Source organism: Mytilus edulis, chromosome 9 (genome assembly GCF_963676685.1).
Source record: "Mytilus edulis chromosome 9, xbMytEdul2.2, whole genome shotgun sequence".
Taxonomy (NCBI): Eukaryota; Metazoa; Mollusca; class Bivalvia; order Mytilida; family Mytilidae; genus Mytilus; species Mytilus edulis.
Genome location: NC_092352.1, coordinates 66046709 through 66070654, shown reverse-complemented (window position 1 = coordinate 66070654; position 23946 = coordinate 66046709). Strand labels below are relative to the sequence as shown.

General features: G+C 31.7%; 1 protein-coding gene across 1 annotated transcript; it reads left to right on the top strand.

Moving 5' to 3' along the window:
• Window positions 1-1628: 1628 nt before the first annotated feature.
• On the top strand, window positions 1629-22687 carry LOC139488883 (uncharacterized). Its single transcript, XM_071274838.1, has 9 exons — window positions 1629-1758; window positions 3196-3312; window positions 8480-8575; window positions 9978-10177; window positions 11885-11931; window positions 12085-13545; window positions 14221-14410; window positions 15581-16398; window positions 16821-22687. The coding sequence occupies exons 2-9, from the start codon at window positions 3196-3198 to the stop codon at window positions 16964-16966; spliced, it is 3075 nt and encodes a 1024-aa protein (XP_071130939.1). The 5' UTR covers window positions 1629-1758; the 3' UTR covers window positions 16967-22687.
• Window positions 22688-23946: the final 1259 nt, after the last annotated feature.

Here is a 23946-nt window from a genome sequence, read left to right as displayed (position 1 = left end):
GCCTTGTATTCCAATTTTCGCAACTTATACCATAATAATGTTCGATTGACTGTGTCGAATGCTTTTTTCATATCAATGAAGCATGCAAAAGTTGATTTCCGTGTAATTTTCCTGTCGTTCAAAGTCTGGTAGAGTGAATGAATGTGTTCTTCGCAACTTCGACCTTTCCGAAAACCGTTTTGCTCTTCACTTAAGTAGTTGTTGTCTTCTAACCATTTTGTGAGCCGTGCATTAAGAATGATGCAATAAATTTTACACGGAACCGATATCAACGTTATTCCTCTATAGTTCAATGGATTCCTGTCATCATCTGAATTTGGTTTTAATATAGGGTTAATGATGCTTCTATTCCACTACGACGACACTATTCCTAGATCGAAACATCCACTGATAATAGTATACAGCAATTCTGCTGCTGAATCGTTTTTCAGACTGACCTCGGCCGGAATATCGTCTATTCCAGTGGCCTTTCTATGTTTTGCACTTATGATCGCAAATGTTACTTCCTCTCGAGTTATCGATTCGTTTAATGCAGAAATATCACGTTGTTCATGCACATTTTCCTGTTCATCGGGAATTGCGAAGTTAGAATCCTCGGTAAATAAGTTTTTGAATTCATCTCTCCAGCGGTTTAATACATTATTTTTATTTGTATCAATAGTTCCATCTTCGTTTACAACCGCTGTAAATATCAAACAGACAAATGACAGATTAAACTTAGAAAATGATAAACATAAGCGGTATAGTTGATACTCTATCTTCACCACCAATTTAATCAAAATATCATTGACATTGGAATAGTGAAATAATGATTCACTTTATGCAGCCAGTTTGGTTTGATTTTGTCAGAAAAAGCTAAGAAACATCGCTGATGAATTATTTGCAAGTGAATAATTCGTGACCTCATGGAATCCGTCGACCTTATGCTCCACCAGGAGCGAAGAGTATAGGTAGGTCATGGAATCCGTCTTCATGTGACCTTCCATTAAACCCCTTGGTATGAGATGGTTACGCATGAATTAGACTGACGTGTTTAGTTATTAATAGAAAGGGATTACCATTATTGAAAGCGAAGCAAGGGTAAAACGATGATTGAAATTTATTTTTAACCTATAATATGAAAACTTTTTTTATTTATATTAAGTTTTTAATTTTGATATTCCGTTTTAGTTTGTTAATTTACATCATTATTAAGTATACTATACTGTAAAGATAATTACTTTACAAACTGGTCCGCGTGAGAAGATTTTCAAGTTATTTTTCTTGCCTGACTTTAAATATATATTTGAAATATTCAGATTTCTCTCACGGTGTATTTCGATTTCCGCATAATAACGCCGGGTTCTTGTAGTGTGTATTTGATACCATAACTATCAGAAATCCATTAAATCAGAGCCAGAGCCGGGGTGGAATACGGGTCCCCTTTTTATGGAAAAAATGGTTGATTATTTAATAGGGAATCACTAAAGCATGTTTAAGCGGGTCCCTCTTATGGCAGTCAGTGCCCCCCCCCCCCCCCCCCCCCCCAATTTTTTTTTTTTTTTTTTTTAAATATATGAAAATTTCTTGATTCGTCACTGATCGCCACTCGACTTGAAACCTTGAAATTTGAATGATTTCCCGGAACTGTTCCCTCCTCCTGAAACGATTTTAAATTTACAACAAAGAAAGATGGCGTCCTAGTGGAAATGTGTTTTTAAAAATACAATTTTACCATTATTTTTATGCATTTATAGCTTGCTGTTGATACATAAAAAGGTTTATGCATTGCCATTTAAGTAAAAGTTTAGAAATAATATCAAATAGTTTTAAAACAAACTTGCACTAAGCCATAACCACACAGAAAATTACAGAACGTTGCTCTATTTTCCCGCGTTTGTCAGTTACAAGTGTACCTTGAATGATGAAATGTGGACTCGGAGTTACCAACATTGATTTTATAGAAACTTTCGAGGAGACCACTTTAAAATGTTTAGAAAATAATACTGAAGTTTGCTCTTTCCTCAAATCTTTGATTTCAGTTTAGTCTTTAGGTGCGCAGTATTTACTATTTATACAGAACACACAGGCACAAACGGAAGCAAGTTAAGGTTCATGTGGACCCTATGGCTAAAATGACCGTATTTTCACCTCAAAATTTACTCTGAGTACAGACAAACCTGTGCATCTGTAAAAATGTTCAGGCATAGCATGCCCTAGATAAATAAATTTCAAATATGTTTTGTGTTTTAGAAAAATAAAAACTTACCAGGATTTTGCCGTGCACTTTTTTTCATTCCTCCAGAAGGTGCCAAAATAAACTAAGTTGGGAAACAGGTTTGAGAACTTCCCCACAGGTAATTATTGAAGTGAGCTGTTTTGTTTGACATGGACATGAGATGGACAATAGATACCTGACAATAATTGGTTATTTAAACTGTGTACCTGAGTGGACCATATCAAGGTAAACTCAATTGTTTGTTAATTTTATCATCTTCTGCAGGGACGAAAAAAAGTGTACGGTAAAATTCAGTTAAGTTATGAATTTTCTAAATCATACAATGCATTTGAATTCTTTTTATCTAGGGCATGCTATGCCTTAAAACTTCTCAAAATGCACAGGTTTGCCTGTACTCAGATTAAATTTTGAGATGAAAATACGGCCATTTTAGCCATAGGGTCCACATGAACCTTAACTCGTACCAACGGAAACTCATACCATGTTAACTCGTACCAAAAAAGTTAACTCGTACCAACTTAAAGTCGTACCACTGGGAAGTCGTACCATTAAAAAAAAAATGTTTTGTGGTGTTTTTTCTTTCTAAAATTAACTAAAAAAAAGTTGAATTACTGTAATTTTATACTGGATTTTAATGAAAACTTGGACAAAAATACGTTTTTTTTTTTATTAAGCTTAAATGGCTAAGGTAAATTTTACTTTCACTATTATTTCAGTAAGAACGAACTTACCCCTGTTAGGTTAGTTTTCATCATAAATTTTACATCAATTTTCCAGAATTAAAATTAATCGAGATTCAATTATTTTTTTTTATTTGTTAACTTTTTTAACTATGCTATTTGGTCTCTTGTTGAGAGTTGTCTCATAGGTAATCCTACCACTTCTTGTTATTCTTATATTTGGTTAGATCCCCTTAATGAATTGTATGTATTGTTATATGAATTCAGTTTTTACTTATTATTAATTTCTGATTTCAGATGGAGAAAACAGCATGTGGATTTTGCCACAGAGGGCAAGAGGTTGCAGATATATGTGGTAAACTTCATGTTCAGAATGTAAAAGGAAAGAAGATTGCAGCTCACCACAAGTGTTTGGTATTTATAAACATTTTCAGATGATTTATTTATTGTCATGGGAAAAACATGACTTTCGTTTCACAAAACACAGATCAAGTAAATATTTTGGTGGGGTCACTTACACTGTTCCAGAGTTAAATATAAGTCCCTTTACATTTTGAAAAATTGCTGGAATTTCGTTTCTGTTCTCTAACTTCAGTTTGCCTCAACTAAATGTTATGAAACATAAACAAAATGCTTATTACCACCACAAAACTCAGATCAAGTACACATTTGGTTAGGTGTCACTTTTATAGTTATTGAGGTAATTATTCCTTCATAACATTATATGTGAGGCCAGGGCTCACGCTACCAGGCGACTTGGGCGAAGAAGTCGCCCTCCCGACCGTCACTTCGCTTTCCCCGACCCCCAAAAGCGAAAACAAGTCGCCCTGTTCTTGACGAAAGTCGCTTTCAGTCGCTTCCGTCATCGGACATTTTCAATTTTTACCAAGTTGATGAAACATCAATTTTTTACTGATAATTAAAGAAATTCAGATATAAACTATTCATTATCTTTAGAAAAGAGGTTGAAGCATTGTCTTCGCAGTGTGTATCAGGTTATTTGATAAAAATACAACTTTTTATCACTTCGTGCATTTTCGCAAGTTCCGGTGCTTGTTACTCGAAAACGTACATCAACCTAGATTTCGGCGGCAAAATAAGTTTGTTACTTCATTTAAACGTGATAAAAGTTGCCTCCAGTAAATGTTTAATCCATTTATTGCATTAAAACCGTCATGTTCCTTTCCAAATAACTTGTCAAACATCGTTTATTTTTGTAAATTTTCTTGCATTCGTCCGCCATTGACCGATTTCTAAACTACGGATCTGAACCGGACCAGCTATGACCGAAATCCGTACTTTTACAATAATTACTACGGACGCACGGATGGAACAGATGACAGAAGAATATTGATCCCAAAGGGAAAAATTACGCATCCCACACGCATTAAGAGACTTTTGGTTACATCTAATTGATTGGTGTATATAATTCCCTTTATTTTTTATGAATGTTTCAAACTATTGATTAAAGTTGCTTAACTCTGAGACTATTATACTAATTTCAATATATTATGGCCCAGCTTAATAACTTTTATATTTTTTTTTATGAGAAACACTGAATTTCATACACAAGATAATTTTTAATTAAATTGTAATTGATATAATTTCTTTACATTTTTTAAAATAATTTTTTTTTTTTAGTGCTAGATATATTTTAGTTGGTAGTTTCTCACAAGAACCTTAGTAAAACTTAAACAACTTTTAATTTCAAATGTTACTTTAATTGTAATTACTCATATGAATTGAACAACATAAAAAGAACATTATTTACATATGGCCCTTTATACTATTGTAAAATCCAAACATTGTAGCGCACCCACGGGAATGAGCACTTCTCTTTCAAATCTCACCACTTCTCCCTATCAGTTTCAAAAAGAGAAGTCACTTCTCCCTATAATTCTGAAGTAGTGTGAGCCCTGGAGGCATCATCTGTTTCCCATGGACACATTCCCCATTTATTCTACTAAAAAGGTGCTCATATATAGATTGAGTTTAATACTAAAAATGTGCTCATATAAAGATTGAATTTAATACTAAAAAGGTGCTCATATATACCGTAGATTGAATTTTATACTATGTTTTTCCCATGACAATACATGATTATAAATACTCATAGTTATCTACTAAAAAGGTGCTCATATATAGATTGAGTTTAATACTAAAAAGGTGCTCATATATTATATAGATTATATAGATTGAGTTTAATGAATGCAAACAATTTAACCATAATATGTATTGGGAAGAAAATTGTAAGAACAGATGTTTAACAACAAAACTTTGGGACAAAAGTAGAGATACAACACTAAAAAACTATTTGTCTCTGAACTTTTGATGTCCAACTAGATGAATAAGGGACGACATCAAAAGTTCAATGTACAAAAAAAATGTAGGATAAAAAACTTAATTCACATATTTTTTCGCTGTGTGCTCATATCTGCCTTAGACTTTTTATTTGTGCAAAATGACATTGTCAAAAACTTTACTTTCGTTTTCAACCGGATGTTGACTTGACAATGGTAAAATCCGTGTACGTTTACAAAGCACGACTGAGAGGAGAAGCTCTTTCCACGTTATTTCTTCAACAAAATACTTGAATTGAACATTAGATACAGGTATCAATGATAATTTTAGCATTTTTGAAGAAATGTAGGATGCATTATTAAATTTCCCACCTGTGCACATATGCATGCTCACACGTGTTCTAGTTCATACGACGTAGTTCTGACGATTTTTTTATTTAAAACCTTTTTCATCAAATCATGTTGATTAACGAATTTCTAATAATTTTAATCTTTTGGACTAAATCAATTAGATACAAAAATGCAAACCGCTGAAATGTAAGAAAATAATTGTGAATAAACCGATCAATTTATACGATGTCCGGTACTGAAAATAGTTCACCTGTCACCAGAACAGGTAGATTTCAGCTGTCAAACTACTAGTTAGCCTTGATTAAAATTAGAAAGTATTGAAGTAGGTGTTGTTTTGATAGTAATTAATCATCATGTCACATTTATGACTGGAAATGTGTTGATAATAAAGGCAAAAGGTTGGGTCAAAAAGATCGTGAATTATGTAAAAATGACCGAAAAAGCCTTGAAAACTAAAAAGTATATGACCGTTTAATGCTTGCCCAGCCGGACTTTTACCAGACATTATACAAATGACCGGAATATATGACCTTTTTGGAAGCCCTGAATAGACCATTGTAACTATATATCAAATACATACCTATCTACATTTTTTATACGACCTCAAAAATTTTAATTTTTCGTCGTATATTGCTATCACGTTGGCATCGTCGTCGTTGTCGTCGTCCGAATACTTTTAGTTTTCGCACTCTAACTTTAGTAAAAGTGAATAGAAATCGATGAAATTTTGACACAAGGTTTATGACCACAAAAGGAAGGTTGGGATTGATTTTGGGAGTTTTGGTCCCAACATTTTAGGAATTTGGGGCCAAAAAGGGCCCAAATAAGCATTTTCTTGGTTTTCGCACATAACTTTAGTTTAAGTGTATAGAAATCTATGAAATTTTGACACAAGGTTTATGACCTCAAAAGGAAGGTTGGGATTGATTTTGGGAGTTTTGGTTCCAACAGTTTAGGAATTAGGGGCCAAAAAAGGGCCAAAATAAGCATTATTCGTGGTTTTCGCACAATAACTTTAGTATAAGTAAATAGAAATCAGTGAAATTTAAACACAAGGTTTATGACAACAAAAGGAAGGTTGGGATTGATTTTGGGAGTTGAGGTCCCAACAGTTTAGGAATTAGGGGCCAAAAAGGGGCCCAAATAAGCATTATTCTTGGTTTTTGCACCATAACTTAAGTATAAGTAAATAGAAATCTATGAAATTTAAACACAAGGTTTATGACCATAAAAGGAAGGTTGGGTTTGATTTTGGGAGTTTTGGTCCCAACAGTTTAGGAATAAGGGGCCCAAAGGGTCCAAAATTGAAATTTGTTTGATTTCATAAAAAATTGAATAATTGGGGTTCTTTGATATGCTAAATCTAACTGTGTATGTAGATTCTTGAGTTTTGGTCCCGTTTTCAAATTGGTCGTAAGGGTCCAAATTTAAACTTAGGTTGATTTTAACAAAAATTGAATCCATGGGGTTCTTTAATATGTTGAATCTAAAAATGTACTTAGATTTTTGATTATTGGCTCAGTTTTCAAGCTGGTCCAAATTGGGGTCCAAAGTTAAACTTTGTTTGATTTCATCAAAAATTGAATAATTGGGGTTCTTTGATATGCCAAATCTATCTGTGTATGTAGATTCTTAATTTTTGGTCCCGTTTTCAAATTGGTCTACATTAAAGTCCAAAGGGTCCAAAATTAAACTAAATTTGATTTTAACAAAAATTGAATTCTTGTGCTTTTTTGATATGCTGAATCTAAACATGTACTTAGATTTTTGTTTATGGGCCCAGTTTTCAAGTTGGTTCAAATCAGGATCCAAAATTATTATATTAAGTATTGTGCAATAGCAAGAAATTTTCAATTGCACAGTATTCAGCAATAGCAAGAAATCTTCAATTGCACAGTATTGTGCAATAGCAAGAAATTTTCAATTGCTTAGTATTGCGCAATAGCAAGAAATCTTCAATTGCACAGTATTGTGCAATAGCAAATATTTTCAATTGCACAGTATTGCGCAATAGCCAGAAATATCTAATTGCACAATATTGTGCAATAGCAAGAAATTTTCAATGATCTTTCTTTGTCCAGAATAGTAGTTGAGTCAACTTAAATCATTGTTTTATACAATATACAATGTATATTCACTTTTACTACCAATTGATAAATTAAAACAATCTTTACCATTCAGTGATAACAAGCACCTTTTGTTACATTTTAATATTTTATGATGTATTTAAATGAGTAGTTATTGTTGCAAACTCCATTAGAAAGTTGAATTGAGATCAGTTTTGGAAAAAGGGAAAGGGGGATGTGAAAAAAATGGGGGGGGGGGGGTAAATTTTTCTTATTTTAGATTTCATAAATAAAAAGAAAATGTCTTCAAACATTTTTTTGAGAGGATTAATATTCAACAGCATAGTGAATTGCTCAAAGGCAAAAAAAAATTTTAAGTTCATTAGACCACATTCATTCTGTGTCAGAAACCTATGCTGTGTCAACTATTTAATCACAATCCAAATTTGGAGCTGTATCCAGCTTGAATGTTGTGTCCATACTTGCCCCAACCGTTCAGGGTTGAACCTCTGCGGTTGTAAAAAGCTGCGCCCTGTGGAGCATCTAGTTAAAGACTGACAAAGTGATTTATAGGACTGATATGATGATATGTGATTTTTGTAAAACTTTTGATACCTTTTTAAAAATTATACTGTTTGAGGCTCAACCAAATGTTATGAAACCTAATATTATTCAGGATGCTTATAACCACAATAACACTGTTATAATTTGGCTTGCGTCACTTTTACCATTCTTGAGTTATAGATGTCCTTTAAAATTGTTGTATGCAAGCATGTGCATCATTAATTTGTCCCATGAACATATTCTCTGTTTATTTTACTTCTCTTTACATGTTTAAAAAGTTTAATTTTTATTTATTTCTAGCAATACAGCGCAACATTGATTCAGTACAAGTTTGACAGTTTTGGTGGTTTCAAGTTGGACAAAGTATTAGATGAAATGAAAAGAGGACGGTATATGGTTAGTGAAAGAAATATTTACAGGGTTTTGTTACACATTTATATTCAAGTAAAATGTATATAATTGTACATCTTTGACATGTCTTTCTGAATGATTTCAAAAGTCCATGTATGCATAAGTCCATAAAACAGTCTCTTCACACAAAATTTAAATTTAACTGTCAGAACAGGGGGTGAACCCCCATGTTCTTCTCCACTAAATGATGATTTATGTTGCTATAAGAAATCTCTTAAACTCTTCAGGCAACTAACTTCATCATGTTCATACCATCTAAATTGCTACCTGATATAAAGTTGTCAAAGAGGCAAGTAAATTATCTAATGATGCAAAACATGTTTAAAATGATAATTGTATCATATGTAGCACACTTACACTTGAAACATGTAAAGAATGTAGGTAAATAAACTGGATAGGATCAAATATTTTGAAAACAGGATGAACAAAATATGAACTTATTTTTACCAAACTGAAGTACTCAGATGAGATCTGTATTTTGTAATTGTTTGCATTCTGAGGGTTTGTCATTTTGATAAATCTAAGGAATTCAATTTATCAAATACTATATATACAGGTATGAGGGAATGGGGTATTATTGCCCATGTGACGAGTGTCTAGCAAAGATATCAGGATGTAGAGAATTACGGACTTCAACTATGAGTAAAACACATAACATATATGATGTTTTATTTAGAAGGTACAAAGATTTATTTGTATTATAATAACCTGACTAATCAAGTGTTGAAAATATCATTCTAAGTAAGGAATCCAAATAAGCTGAATAAGATAGATCAGATTAGAACTATTCTATGTACTCCTCAGAATCAGCTGTGATTTACAACTGTAAAAATTGAAAAAAAAATATCCTTATGAGAACCCTGGTGTAAAGGTACCAGGAACAAGACTGAAAGTATTTATAGTGTATCCCAAAACGCTGACTGACTGACTAAATGTCAGACTAAAAGTCATTTGGTCAAACAGAACTTATAAAAATTTTCAGTTTAAAATATATATAGTCATGATAATAGAAAAATTCAAATTTCTTTATCGATCAGACAAACTCTAAAACAGTTGAGCACAGACTGTATTATTTACTGTTAATTCATAAATTATTTGGCTTTCTTCATAGGACTAAAATGCGATTTTAATTTTTGTGATATTGAGAAAAATCGTCTACAATTCATATAAAAAAATTCAAAATACCAGTTTAAAATATTGTGATTATAAAACCCTGTCGTATTTTTCCGATAATAAAATCATTGCAATAATTTCTAAATTTACAGTATATCATGAAAAAGTAAAAAAAAACACCATAGAAGCATCTTACCTCATTTACAAAAGTGTGTGTTAACACCAGAGATTTTGTTCATAATAAAAGTAATTTCTTGTTTTAATATTTTTATAGCGCTGTTCAGAATGTAAGAAGACGTCTAAAGGCAAGAAGAACAGAGATGGATTACCAATAGGAGGTGCTACTGCAGGATGTGCACTAAGAAATTGTAATAAAACATTCCATTTTTATTGTGCCAACTGCAGTAATACAGCCATAACCAAGAGAATGCTTATAAAATACAAAGAACAGAATGAACAAGTTGTTATGTATAGGTAAGTGTGTGTTATCTAAATTTCATGTAATTCATGTTGGAATTCACATTCAGTCTGCATAAAACTAAAAAAAAAGTTTAATGACTGGATATTGAGGAAGTGAAATTGATCTTTGTTAGATTTGGAAACTTACTGTTTAAGTAGACAGGAACTAGACTCAGAGTTCTCACTTGAGCAAGTTCCTGAGTCCTGGACTAATGAAAATCTGTCTGAACTCCCCATTTTCAAAACTGCCTTTAACTCACTTTAACCGTTCAGGGTTCAACCTCTGCGGTCGTATAAAGCTGCGCCCTGTGGAGCATCTGGTTTTATGATTTTATACAAAATTACAATATAGCAATCTCAGTGTTGGGCTCACCTTCAAAAATCATTAGTCATGTTAGTGTGAACCCTGAGAAGTGTTCTATTCAGAATTCTTATAGATTTATACAGATAAACTTTATTTATGGACAAACAAATTTCTGACAGACAAAAAAAAGTATGATAGACCTTTTAATTATAATAGTCATTCATCAGGTGTTCAAGATACAAGATATTTGTATACCAGAAATCAGTATTTCTATTTAAAAAAAAATTAGTGAAAGGGAAAGGGGGCTTCAAAATTCTTGCATTTAATACAAAATTTCCAAAATAAACCCCTAAGTTTTGACATTTTTAATATTTAGATATGAGCCGATATTTAGTGTAAAAAGCAAGATGTCAACATTTATTTGTTCCTCCTAATAAAAGTTCATCTGGAAGATTTACAATTATAACTGTTCCTGTTGGATTTGATATTCCTGAATATTTCCTTTATTTTGAACTATTATTATTCAGGACACACAATTTCTATTCATAACAGATTTAGATGTTTTTTCCTGATATGCATGACTTATTGAGATTATGTCACTTCATGTTAAACCTGAATTCTACAATTTAAAGGGTTTGTAATTAGTTTTCTACATACAATAATTTTTATGCCCCACCTCACCTCAATAGTAGAGGGGCATTATGTTTTCTGGTCTGTGCATCCGTCCGTCTGAGTGTTCGTTCGTCTGTTCATCCGTCCATCCTTTCGTCCCGCTTCAGGTTAAAGTTTTTGGTCAAGGTAGTTTTGGATGAAGTTGAAGTCCAATCAACTTGAAACTTAGTATGCATGTTCCCTATGATATGAACTTTCTAATTTTAATGCCAAATTAGAGTTTTGACCCAAATTTCATGGTCCACCGAACATAGAAAATGATAGTGCAAGTTTCAGGTTAAAGTTTTTGGCAAGGTAATTTTTCGAATGAAGTTGAAGTTCAATCAACTTGAAACTTAGTATACATGTTCCCTATGATATGATCTTTCTAATTTTAATGCCAAATTAGAGTTTTGACTCAAATTTCATGGTCCACTGAACGTAGAAAATGATAGTGCAAGTTTCAGATTAAAGTTTTTGGTCAAGGTAGTTTTGGATGAAGTTGAAGTCCAATCAACTTGAAACTTAGTATACATGTTCCCTATGATATTATCTTTCTAATTTTAATGCCAAATTAGTTTTTTTACCCCAATTTCATGGTCCACTAAACATAGAAAATGATAGTGCAAGTTGGGCATCCATGTACTATGGACAGGTTCTTGTTTAGTCTTAAAAGTATTTTGCTCTATTTGTAGAAGAAAATACATCAACTCCTTATCTATTTCTATTTATGATATATGTTCTTATATGTTGTTGTTTTGTTTCAGAGTTTTTTGTTCACCTCAGCATGAAGCTAATTTTAGGAATAACAAATGTAAGTAAAGTCTTAAATCATATTTTTCATATTACTTAATTGTTTAAATGCTTTTGTGCGATCAAAACCTTAGGGGCCAGACTTAAGTTATTGACTTTTATGCCCCACCTACGATAGTATTAAAGAAGTTTATTAAAATATTTTTTTTTGTAGCTGAACTTTTCTTACCATTCAGTTCAAAGATGGAGTCATCTTCTGAAGAAGAGGAGGCCAACGAAGATGAAGAGAGTAAATCTGGCATGAACTCTTCTTCAGAAGAAGAAGAGGATATTGATGAAAACCAGGAAGAAGATATTGAATCTGAAACACAACAAAATAATAATGCTAGAGATCGACACAATGATAAAAGATTGATGGATTTTTCCATTTTAACTCAACCAAGTCCTTCCCAATCAAAGCCAGCAAGTAGTAATGGTATATCTTTTAGTAAATCTTCAAAGTCAATGTTCACCGATGATGAAGATGATGATGACGATGACAAATCAGAAGAAATATCTAACTTACACCTTATATTGGGAAACGATGATGATGAAATCAGCAAGCCAAATACGGTTAAAAGTGCAAAACGACATAGAATTGTTCTTGTTGACAGTGATGATCTTAACGATGACGATGAAATCAGTAAGCCAAATAAGGTCAGAAGTGCAAAACGCCATAAAACTGTTCCTGATGTTGACAGTGATGATCTTAACGATGACGATGAAATCAGTAAGCCAAATAAGGTCAGAAGTGCAAAACGCCATAAATCTGTTCCTGATGTTGACAATGATGATCTTACCCCAAATAAACTAAGAGTTGAGGCAGAAATTAATGCAGTAGCAGGGGGAAGCAGTTCACAGAAAGCGACACCAAATCTGAATAAAAAGTCTGTGCCAAGAACTTCAATTTTGAAAGATCTGTATGAGAACTCTTCTGATGATGAAATAAGAGAAGCACCTGAAGAACGTCCTCGGTCATCCCGCAGATGTGCAAAAAATGTATCTTACAACAATAGCAACCAACTACCACAAAGCAATCAAAGGAACAAAAGAAAACATTCAGGCAGTGATGATTCTATTGTGCATAAAAAGAAATCGCCATTAAAAAGGCCTTGCATCAGCAGTGATGAATCAGAAGATTTTCTCTCTGAAAAGGAAGTAAAAAGTAGAAATAAAAAAATTAGACTAAAGACAAACAAATCAAAACTTTATGATGACTCATCTAATGACACTGAATCAAAAGACTGTTTAGACTCTCAAATTGTTTTAAAAGTTCAACAGGAAACTTCAGACAAGTTAGAGGTTAACGTTATTGATGTAGAAGATGGGGAAACAAGCCCTCCATCTGTTGTCAGAAATTTAAAAGTTCAGCTGGACAGATTAGATCCAGATACAATTGCTCAGATGACACCTAAAAAAGACACATCTTCCATCCAAAAGGTTGTGAATACAAGTAGTTCATCTTTGAAAGATGGTCAAGATGATGGAGAAAACTCTAAGAAGAGTGAAACTGATGAGAAGACAAATGATAAAAGTAGTGTTGAAAAGCAGAAATCTGTATCAACTGGGCAATATTTAGACCTTGGCAATGGCGCTTCTAGTACAGAATCAGAAACAGAGCAAAACATATTCCCCAGTAAGTGTTAATATTTAAATTGGTTGAACATATTAAAAGGAATTCAATATTGTTTCTGGTAAGGTCTTGGTTCATGTTGAATTTTTGATATGGGTGAAATTGATATTTCAGGTCAAATATATGTTAATTTCATCATGTTCATGATGTAAAAGTTTATCAATCTAACACTTCTCCACTTTAGTGACTATTATTGATACATGTATTATATCACCCTGTTCATTTATCAATAATACAAACATACTTTTGAAAGGGTTGTTTTATAGAATAGCTTTTATTTTCATGATTTTATATTCCCTCCTTTTGTAAGGAACTGTTCATCTTGTTTATGCAAACTGTGACTTGCTTTACTTTAAAAGGCTTGTGCTTCTTTTTGGCATTTGTGACAAGCAACTACCTTGTCTTTCACCTAACATCATTTGTTGTACTACAATTACGTCGTGAATGAACTCTTTTGGGTAAAACTAATTGGCTTGAATGCATACAATTACTAATATAAAAAGTTGAAAAATATGAGTACTTTACTCTCAATTCTTTTTAGAAACACAAACAATTCTTCCCTAGTTTATTTTATTTTACTTTTAGATAACCATGAATGCATATGTTAACAAGAAAGATACAGATAAACCAGGGGTTAATAACCTATTTATAATGTCTTGTATATTTATTTTATTTTAGCTTGTGGATTAATTTTGACTCAGGATTTGGAATGTAGTGACACACTAAGAATAGAACTGATGAAACAAGCAGTGCATGAGTTAAATATAAAGGAAGACAAGCTGGCTTTCTGGTTAGATGCTTTCAAGTTAGAACACCTTCAGAAGGAAATAATGCCTCATCTGATGAATGACATCGGTCAGATATTATGGTAAGATTGGAATTGATGGATTTAAAAGATTTCAGAAAGGGCTATATTTGACAAATGTACTTCATTGTTTAACATCATGCATGCCCTTTAAATATGTCTGTCATCATCATATGATACTGGTGGTAACCAAGGATTCACATGGAAAGTTATTTGTTTATTGAATTGAATAATTAGGAAACTTGTCACAGAATCATTTTTTTTTTAATTATAATCAAAGTTTTGTTTGTTAATGGAGTATTTTAAATTTTATGTATCTGAAGCAAGGCTTCCAAAAAAATATTTGAGGCAGCCAGACATTTTATGTCTTATTATCCCGATTTTAATCCCTTAAGACTTAGTAACAAAAGGTGATAATAGTTATCAGTTGGCCATTATATAATTGACCAATGATTGACATTAAAAGGATATTAAACTTTATTTTGATATAAATTTGATGTTCTAAGGTAAACTGTTAAATTGATGCATCATTTGAATTGTGCAACAATATCATACTGATATCTGCTTTAAGACACTTTATTTGTGCAAAATAATGTTGTCAAATACTGTACTTTCGTTTTATAAAAGCACATTTTCCTAATACCAGACAAATGTAAAACAAGAACCAGAGAGGTAATATCCATGTACATGTTAACAAACCATGATTGAGTTTAAGTAGCTCTTACCCCGTTATATCTTTAAAACACCCAAAATGAACCTTAACATACACAATGCTTATCACCACAAGCGGGGGCATCATCTGTGTTCCATGGACATATTTATTAAATAAAAGGCTTCTATTGTAGCTAATACTTCTGAAGAAAGCGACAACTTACAATTGTTTTTACTTTTTACATTTTCTTTTTATCTTAATAGTATTGTTTCAAAAAATATTGAAATAAAATGGATGTTATTTTTGTATTATATACATGTTCTGATTGTTCTGCTTCCAAAGGCAGGGATGAAGTTAAGGTTTTTGCAATAATAGCCCACAGCTTAAATTTTGTAGCCAATATTTATAGTTCTATACAAGTAAAGCAGAAACTTTAGGAGCCCCCACCAAATTTTAGGGGGCATTGACAAGTGGACCCCTGCTAATATCAAACCAGGACACTCATGGTTCTACCTGTGATTGTTAAAATATCAATACTTATAGAAATAGCAGAAAAATAATTATGTGTTTATATATTGTAGCAATGGAGGAGATGACCAGAGCAAGATTGCTAAGCTTCTGACTAGTGAAGATAAACTCCATAGCCAGCTTCCTCATTACAGCTATGTTCTCAGTCTATATAAATCTATGGATAAAGCCATGGTCAAGAGTATGCAGGACAATGTGTTTAAACAACTCAGGATAAATTTAACTAATGCTTCCAAGAAATGTGGTTGTACAATTGGCAAATTGTTAACGGTTCAGAATATGAATGCTCTTCTGTTGATAGTCAATGATAAACTTGATCCAAGAGGATTAATTAGAATGAAAATGTTGCCAGAACATACAGATAGACTTTTTGAATGTAAACCATCGACTAAGTTTAATATGTTGAATAAGTTGCCTTCGAAACTACAGCTAGATGAGGAAAGATCCAAAATTGTAAATTTTGTTAAACAGGAGTTTCAGCGCAATTTTTCGTTGAAAGTCATGCCATCAGATAGTATATTTCAGGTCTCAGATGAGAGATCAAATGTAAATTCAATAGCAACTGATTTGAAAAACTCCTGCAAGGAGGAAGATACAGCAAAACAAGTACTTTGTGTTCTTCCAGTGGATAAAAATATACTCAATTATTCCCCTTTTTGTAAGAAGGTGCTTGGACAATTTACATGGATGACTGTTGAAGATGAAACACTTAGGATCATTGCCATTATAAATATTGATGAAACAACATCAACGATTGATGATATTATAAGTTCTATTGTTGTAGAAGAACAAGAGCTGAACATTCTGTTAGCATATGATCCAAAGGAAACACCTGTATCATGTGCCATAGTAACTAATATTCCTTACAAAGGTATGACCATTTATGTATCGAGGCAGTGTTAGACATTGATAGATTGGTGTTAGCTATCAGTACTGTTAGCTATTGCATGGCAGCTGTTAGTTTTTATTTTCATTGATATCATGTAAATAACAATCCTCAAAATATCCACATTCACCATGTTTACAGTAGTTAAATTTTGAAATACAAAATGAAATAGTAAATTCTCTTTAAATCTTGAATTTTACGTTTTAAGTTAAGGGTGGATAAATATCAACAGGGTGGTAGGTAGAAACTATACAAATCCAGTAAAGTAGGTAATTATTTGTTTTTCTCATTATTTCCTATCAATTTTAGTAGTTTTTGCATACAACAATTTTAAAAAATACGGTTTTATTTTGGATTTTGTTTGTTTATCCCAGTAAACTAATATATTGTTTTCTATAATTTGACAGAAGAAAAGATTCGGGTTGGAAGAAAAGTTGTAGCTCCTGAAGTAAAAGATTCTGTCAGTACACCAAGGCAACATTTACCTCTTATCAAAATTAGAAAAGAGGTCACTCAGGTTATACGATCCTCCCCTAGAAAGAATGCAAACTAAGAAATTCTTCAAGTTGTAAGCAGAACAACTAAAAAGTGTGATGTATAAAAAGATGAAATTATGGAAGAAATTCATGAGTTAGAGGAAAAATAGATAATTGATTACACCTATATATATATGTATATCATCTGTTAAAAATTGATATCCTGTCACATGATTGTGGGGAAACTATGGAAACACTATGAAACTTTAATTATGAGAATTGCCAGCAATAGTTTGTATACTATGTATACTATCTTATACTTTTGTTTGAGTATAAAATACCATAATGTGTTCTTAATGAATTAAAAGCAGCAGTTTATTGATAGAATAATTCAATTATTTTCATTAGTCGAAAATGCATATCAGTCATACAGACATATTATGGATTTTTATGAAACATGGTTATTTTCCACATATTCATGTGAAATGAAATTATCCATGTATGTGTACATCTATTTGATTCCCATTTATTTTTATATAGTTCTGAAGACCAAAATTTTATATTTTGGTAAAGCAGTAATTCAGATTTTAGGGGTTACCGGTAAATACTTCAGCAGTGGTTTTTTTAAGAATCTCTTTTATAGAGAATGAAGAAGTAGACAGTGTCTAAACATATGGTTGATACATGTAGGTAAATTCCCTAGTTACTTGTCATGAAAACTAAAACAGGATAAAGAAAATAAAGCGGCATTATGATGTTGAAATTTATGGGGGTTATTTTAATTCACTTTTATCTTGATCATGTTTTCAGGAGTTATTTTTTATATGGATTTTTTTGGCTAGCTTTTTGAAAACAAGCTTAGTTACTAAAACTTTTGATATTCTTTTTATTTACAAAAGAACAATACATGACATGATGTTTTTGGCAAAGCATAGCACACATCATTCTTTTATTTATACTCCAACATGTACATGATGTATGCTACCTTCAACAATACATGTATTTACACAGTCTTGTTTGTATGTAAGAAGGTTATAAATATGTGTATGTAAGAATGTAAGAATGAGATGGCATTAAGAAAATGGAAGACTTTGCCTACCTGATTTTAAAATATTCTGATCTAGTCATTTTATACAGTGTGTGTGTGCAACATGTGCAATGAATTAAGCTGTGTTTGCTTGCATATGCATTTTTTTACTTTGGAAGTTATATTTTTTTTTTTATATTTGTGTACATTAAAACATGTAAATCATCCATTGAACCATGTAAATGAAACCATGAAATGTGAATAGAAAACTTTTATAATGGATGTCAAATAATTTGTGTACAGTGAAAATGTAGATGATGGTAAACATTTACAGTGGATTCATTATTATTTGTTGGATACTAATTTTCTTAGATTTTGTGGATATGGTTGAACAACGAAATTATCATAATTTTATGTTTCAAGAATAGCAAACAAGACCTGTATGCAGACTTCAGCAAAATCACAAAATTAAATATCCACTATGATGCAAGTTTTCCTAATCCACAAAAATTGGTACCCACGAAATAAATAAATCCACAGTATATCTCTATAACTTTAGTATTTTACCCCATTTTCAAAAGTGCCATTACTGGGTACTATATAAATCGCCTTTCACATGTCTAAGTTGTCAGTTAGAACTATGTCTTTTTTGTTTTTATGCCCCACCTACGATAGTAGAGGGGCATTATGTTTTCTGGTCTGTGCCTCCGTTAGTCCGTCCGTCCGTCTGTGCCTCCGTTCGTCCGTCCGCTTCAGGTTAAAGTTTTTCGTCAAGGTAGTTTTTGAAGGAGTTGAAGTCCAATCAACTTGAAACTTAGTACACTTGTTCTCCATGATATGATCTTTCTAATTTTAATGCCAAATAATAGTTTTGACCCCAATTTCATGGTCCACTGAACATAGAAAATGATAGTGCGAAGTTCAGGTTTAAGTTTTTGGTCAAGGTACTTTTTGATGAAGTTAAAGTTACATCAACTTGAAACTTAGTACACATGTTCCCTATGATATGATCTTTCTAATTTTAATTCCAAATTAAAGATTTGACCCCAATTTCACGGTCCACTGAACATAGAAAATGATAGTGCGATTGGGGCATTCGTGTACTATGGACACATTCTTGTTAATGTATGACTTTTGTGTGAAAATATTATTTTGTTGAGAAATTTTGTTGTTAGTTCAGAAATTTGTCTTTTTTTGTTCCACATTTGAATAGAATTTCTAAGCATCACATTACTTAGAGGGAAAAACTGTTTATGTTTTTTTTTATTCAGTATGACTTTGCAGAAATCATTTTAAACAATAATTTATTATTTATGCTATGTAAATTTAATTTAATGGTTTCTTGGATACTGTCACTTATCACATGGATAACAGATTTTGCCTTGTTTTATGAATACCAACTATCGACCTTCAAATCCTTTTATATTAGGACTATCATCTAGTTCAGAGAAACAAATGAAGTATACTAATTATGTTCTGTACACCAATTTCATGTATATAAATGATGGTTTACCCAGTTAAGGTCTGTTTGAACATGTATTTTCCATCTGTTTTTCATAAAATACACCAAACTACTATATGTCATGAATGTGATCTTCTGATTTGTAATCATGTGATATGCTGAAATATGAAATCAGATGAAAGTGAATGTATTTTCATTTGGTAATATGAATTCTTTCAACCACAGATAGTTTTTATTTTGTTGATGCATTTAGCACACAATTTCAAAAACTTATTCACATTATATGTTATAGTCTATCAGTGTATATATTGTTTGTATTTAAAGTACATGAAGTATGTATGCAAATAGGATAAAGTTGTGCTTTAGAAATAAGAGGTATGAATTTACCTACAATCCTTGATATGAGTATAAAGTATTTAAACAAAATTGACTATAAAAACCAAAGATCTTGTGATTTGTTTTCTCTCTAAATGAACAATTTAAAGTTATTCATCTCCTGCATAAAAGTAAGATCATGTTTCTTTTAGATATAAGAGTATAAGTTATTCTTAGCACTGTGCCTTATTTGTCCCCATATGTGGCAACACAGATTTGGAAACACTTAAATTGAAATTTTATGAGGTTGATCTTTTTTGTGAGATGTTTTAAGAATCATATAGGTATTTTAAAATTATAATGTAGGTCCCAGACCACCACTCATTTTTCTAGAAAAACCCTATTAAAATTAATACAAGGTTTGTAGATATTTTAGTGCATTTTTTGTTTATCTAAGAAGAAGAGCAGTAATCTCTGATGTAAATATGTTTTTATTCTGTTTTCCTTTTATATTTTTGTCCGAATAATGTGATTTTACAATAGTGGGGAAAAGAATTCTAGATTCCTTCCGTTTAAAAGCATGAGTGGCATCGCTAAAATATGCAAAGTATCTTGAACCTAAATATACAAATTTGTATTAACTGAATTTTGTGTAGAGAGTCTAAACAGTATGAGTATTTTGTATTTCGCAGACATGTTAGTTTCAACAGAACTGTTTTAAGTTATTCATGTTATTGCAAAACTGTCCTCGATTTCCATTAAATCAGAGCCATCAATAAGTTATATTTCTGAAAACTTTGAGCAGCAGGATGTTTTGTATTTTCAAGCTTAATATTTGTATGAGTAAATGAATTTTGTTATCACTTTTGTTATATTTGTAAGGGTCATTCTATTATTTATAGTCTTTGTTCATGATAAAAAAAACTTAAATTTTATGATGTATAATTGAAATGACTGAAAACTTTTTTTTGTGGTTGGGTTATGTAATTACATGTACACTGCTGGAATGCATTGTTATATTTTCTTTAAACTTTTTTGTTCACCTCTCCCTTTACCTCTCCTGGTTCAAAGAACTATTTAAGCTGTTTTCTTCTCTTTGCATTTGTTTTTATAAGGTACAAAATGATTGACCATGTTAAAGACCCAAGAACTTTTAACAACATGACTTTTTATGCCCCACCTAGGATCATTTTTAGGCCTGTGCGTCCATCCTTTCATAACTTTGTAGACATTTTGTTAGAACATAATATGTAGATGTAGATCAACAGTAAATTATGATACAATGTTATTTCTAGGAGTTATGCCTCTTTGAACTTCGAATTTTGGCCTCAGCAGTTTGTCATCACAATTCCTTGGAAGCCACGCAACATAATTTCATGAACTTGATATAGATAATAAGGGCATGAATTAGATATGCATATCCACAAGTTGACATTTTTAGGAGTTATTAGTCTTTAGACTAAGGAATCAAGAGATTTTGTTTGCCCATTGACAAAGTGGGACTAGGGGGCAGTAGGGGTATGTGAGCATGATCACAAAGATTTTTCAATTTTTGGGGGTAAAATAGAATTCATGCAATCATAACCCTTATGCGGCTGACTTGACAGAAATCATTTTTTTAGATTTTAATATATAAACAATACAGTGCATATAGGCTAGCTCAGGATTCTATAAATTCTGAACATTCAGGAAATTTATCGAAGAAATATGTCTGGACATTCAAGTTATAACCATATCTGTCAAGAAAATAACATAAATTGTGCATGGTGCATGATTCAGCACAAATCTAGTGTTATTTCTGAATATACTAATTTTCTCGCTGCATTGAAGATCCATTGGTGGCCTTCGGCTGTTGTCTGCTCTATGATCGCATTGTTGTCTCTTAAACACATTCCCCCTTTTGATTCTCAATTTTAGTGATGGCTTTTTTATGCCCCACCTACGATAGTAGAGGGGCATTATGTTTCTGGTCTGTGCCTCCGTTCGTTCGTTCGTCCGACTTCAGGTTAAAGTTTTTGGTCAAGGTAGTTTTTGATGAAGTTGAAGTCCAATCCACTTGAAACTTAGTACACATGTTCCCCATGATATGATCTTTCTAATTTTAATGCCAAATTATAGTTTTGACCCCAATTTCATGGTCAACTGAACATAGAAAATGAAAGTGCGAAGTTCAGGTTAAAGTTTTTGGTCAAGGTAGTTTTTGATGAAGTTAAAGTCACAACTACTTGAAACTTAGTACACATGTTCCCTATGATATGATCTTTCTAATTTTAATTCCAAATTAAAGTGTTGACCCCAATTTCACGGTACACTGAACATGGAAAATTATAGTGCAAGTGGGGCATCCATGTACTATGGACACATTCTTGTTTAAGAAATATTTAAAATGGAGGTATTTGCTGTTGTCCATAATTGTAATTGAACCAAAAATTGTATTACCTTTCAATACTTCAGACGATGCAACAGAGCTTTAGTTTTCTCTGCAAAATGAATGCAATTTGTTATTAAAAATAAAATTAACAATTTTCTTGCACTAGATGTGCATTTCGACAATACCCGTCTCTTCAGTGATGCTCGTGGCCAAAATATTTAAAATCCAAAGTTAATATAAAAGATGAAGAGCTAAAATCAAGAAGGTCTAAAAAGTATAGCCAAATCACAAACTCACAAGTACATTGATTTAATAGTGCTTTAGCTGTTTAAGTTAAATCTACCTCAGAAGGGGGGAACTTGCATTTGATTTTAGTTTGTTGAAATTTCCATTGATTAGGGGGTAGGGGTCTCTGGTATTTTAGCATAAAAACATTTCTGTATTTATATACATCAAAGTATAGTTATGTAAAGTTCATGTGAACCAGGTCAGTGGTTATGAGAGAGTTTTTCTTTGTTAGTTCTAGTCTGGTTTATATATTCATATTTTTGAAATAAGCATGATTTATCTATCATTTGTATGTTAGTTCATATAAAACATTGATAATAAACGATTATTGTATATTTCTGTGTTGTCATGTTTCAATCATATTCCTTCTGTGTGATTGTATTGCCTTGATCCAGTAAGGAGACTAAATCCTAGTGTTTATTGTGATTCTTGTAAAACTGAGCTTTTTAGTGTTAATGTGTTAGTGTGAATATGAGTGAGGAATACATTAAAATGTTCATTCTAATGCAAGTGGGTCTGTGTAACATTTATCAATTCAAAGTTTTAAAAGGTTTTTGAATTTTAGATTTTTGGAATTTTGATCAAAGCTTTAAAATATCAAAATTTCAAATTGTGTGAAAGTTTTGTTATTTTGAAATTTTAACCAAATTATTAAAATATTAAAATTCTAAATATCGTTTTTAAATTTGGTAGTTTAGAAATTTGATCAAACTTTAAAAATATTGAACCTAACATGCAATTTTTATAATTTTACTTTTTGAAAGTTTGATTTTTTAAATTTTTGATTAAGATATCAAAAATAGAAAAGGGACGAAAAGAAGGAAACATGGAAACTGCAAAACGAAATAATATGAAATGAAAACATACTGATACTTAAAAGTAAATGTTTAAAATAAAACCACATGCAGACAGATATCAAAAATAGAATAGGGGTGAAAAGAGGGGTACCTGTAAACACAGCTCTGATTATAATAATTCTTAGATAGGAATAAATAGAACGAAATATATCAAATATTTTTTTATTACAAAATAAATCACTACAAGAAGAAGTTGTTTTAATTTATGAAACGTATTAGGCATCACATAGGATAACAGTATCCTGAAATAAGGTTATGGATCTATTAAAAAAATATTTAAATCTATTTAAACCAGCATCAAATAAGTTGATATAAATCTCTAATATCAGGTTAGCGTTTGAGATAAATAATTCAGAGCTATTTGGTGTCCTCAGTGCCCATCATTTAGAAGTAACATTGAAAAACTGACCAATACGCAGTAGGCCAAATGGTATTATTCGCCTTTTTGACATTCCTGATGAAGGTAAATCCAGAAAAAGCACTTTGGTTGCATGCAACTTTAACATTTTATTTTATTTTAGTTTTTCGATTGCATGACAATAATATATTGCCTTTTATGATTGATTTGAGTTCCATGTAATGATACGGAAGGAATACTGGCCCCTAGACAAAAAGTTTACTGGTTCAGTGATGGTTCATTAATAGTTCATTGATAATAGATGTCATACTAAACTCTGAAATATAACAATTAAGTAGAACTAATCATACTAGACTAAAAAGGCTAGAGGCTTCTAAAT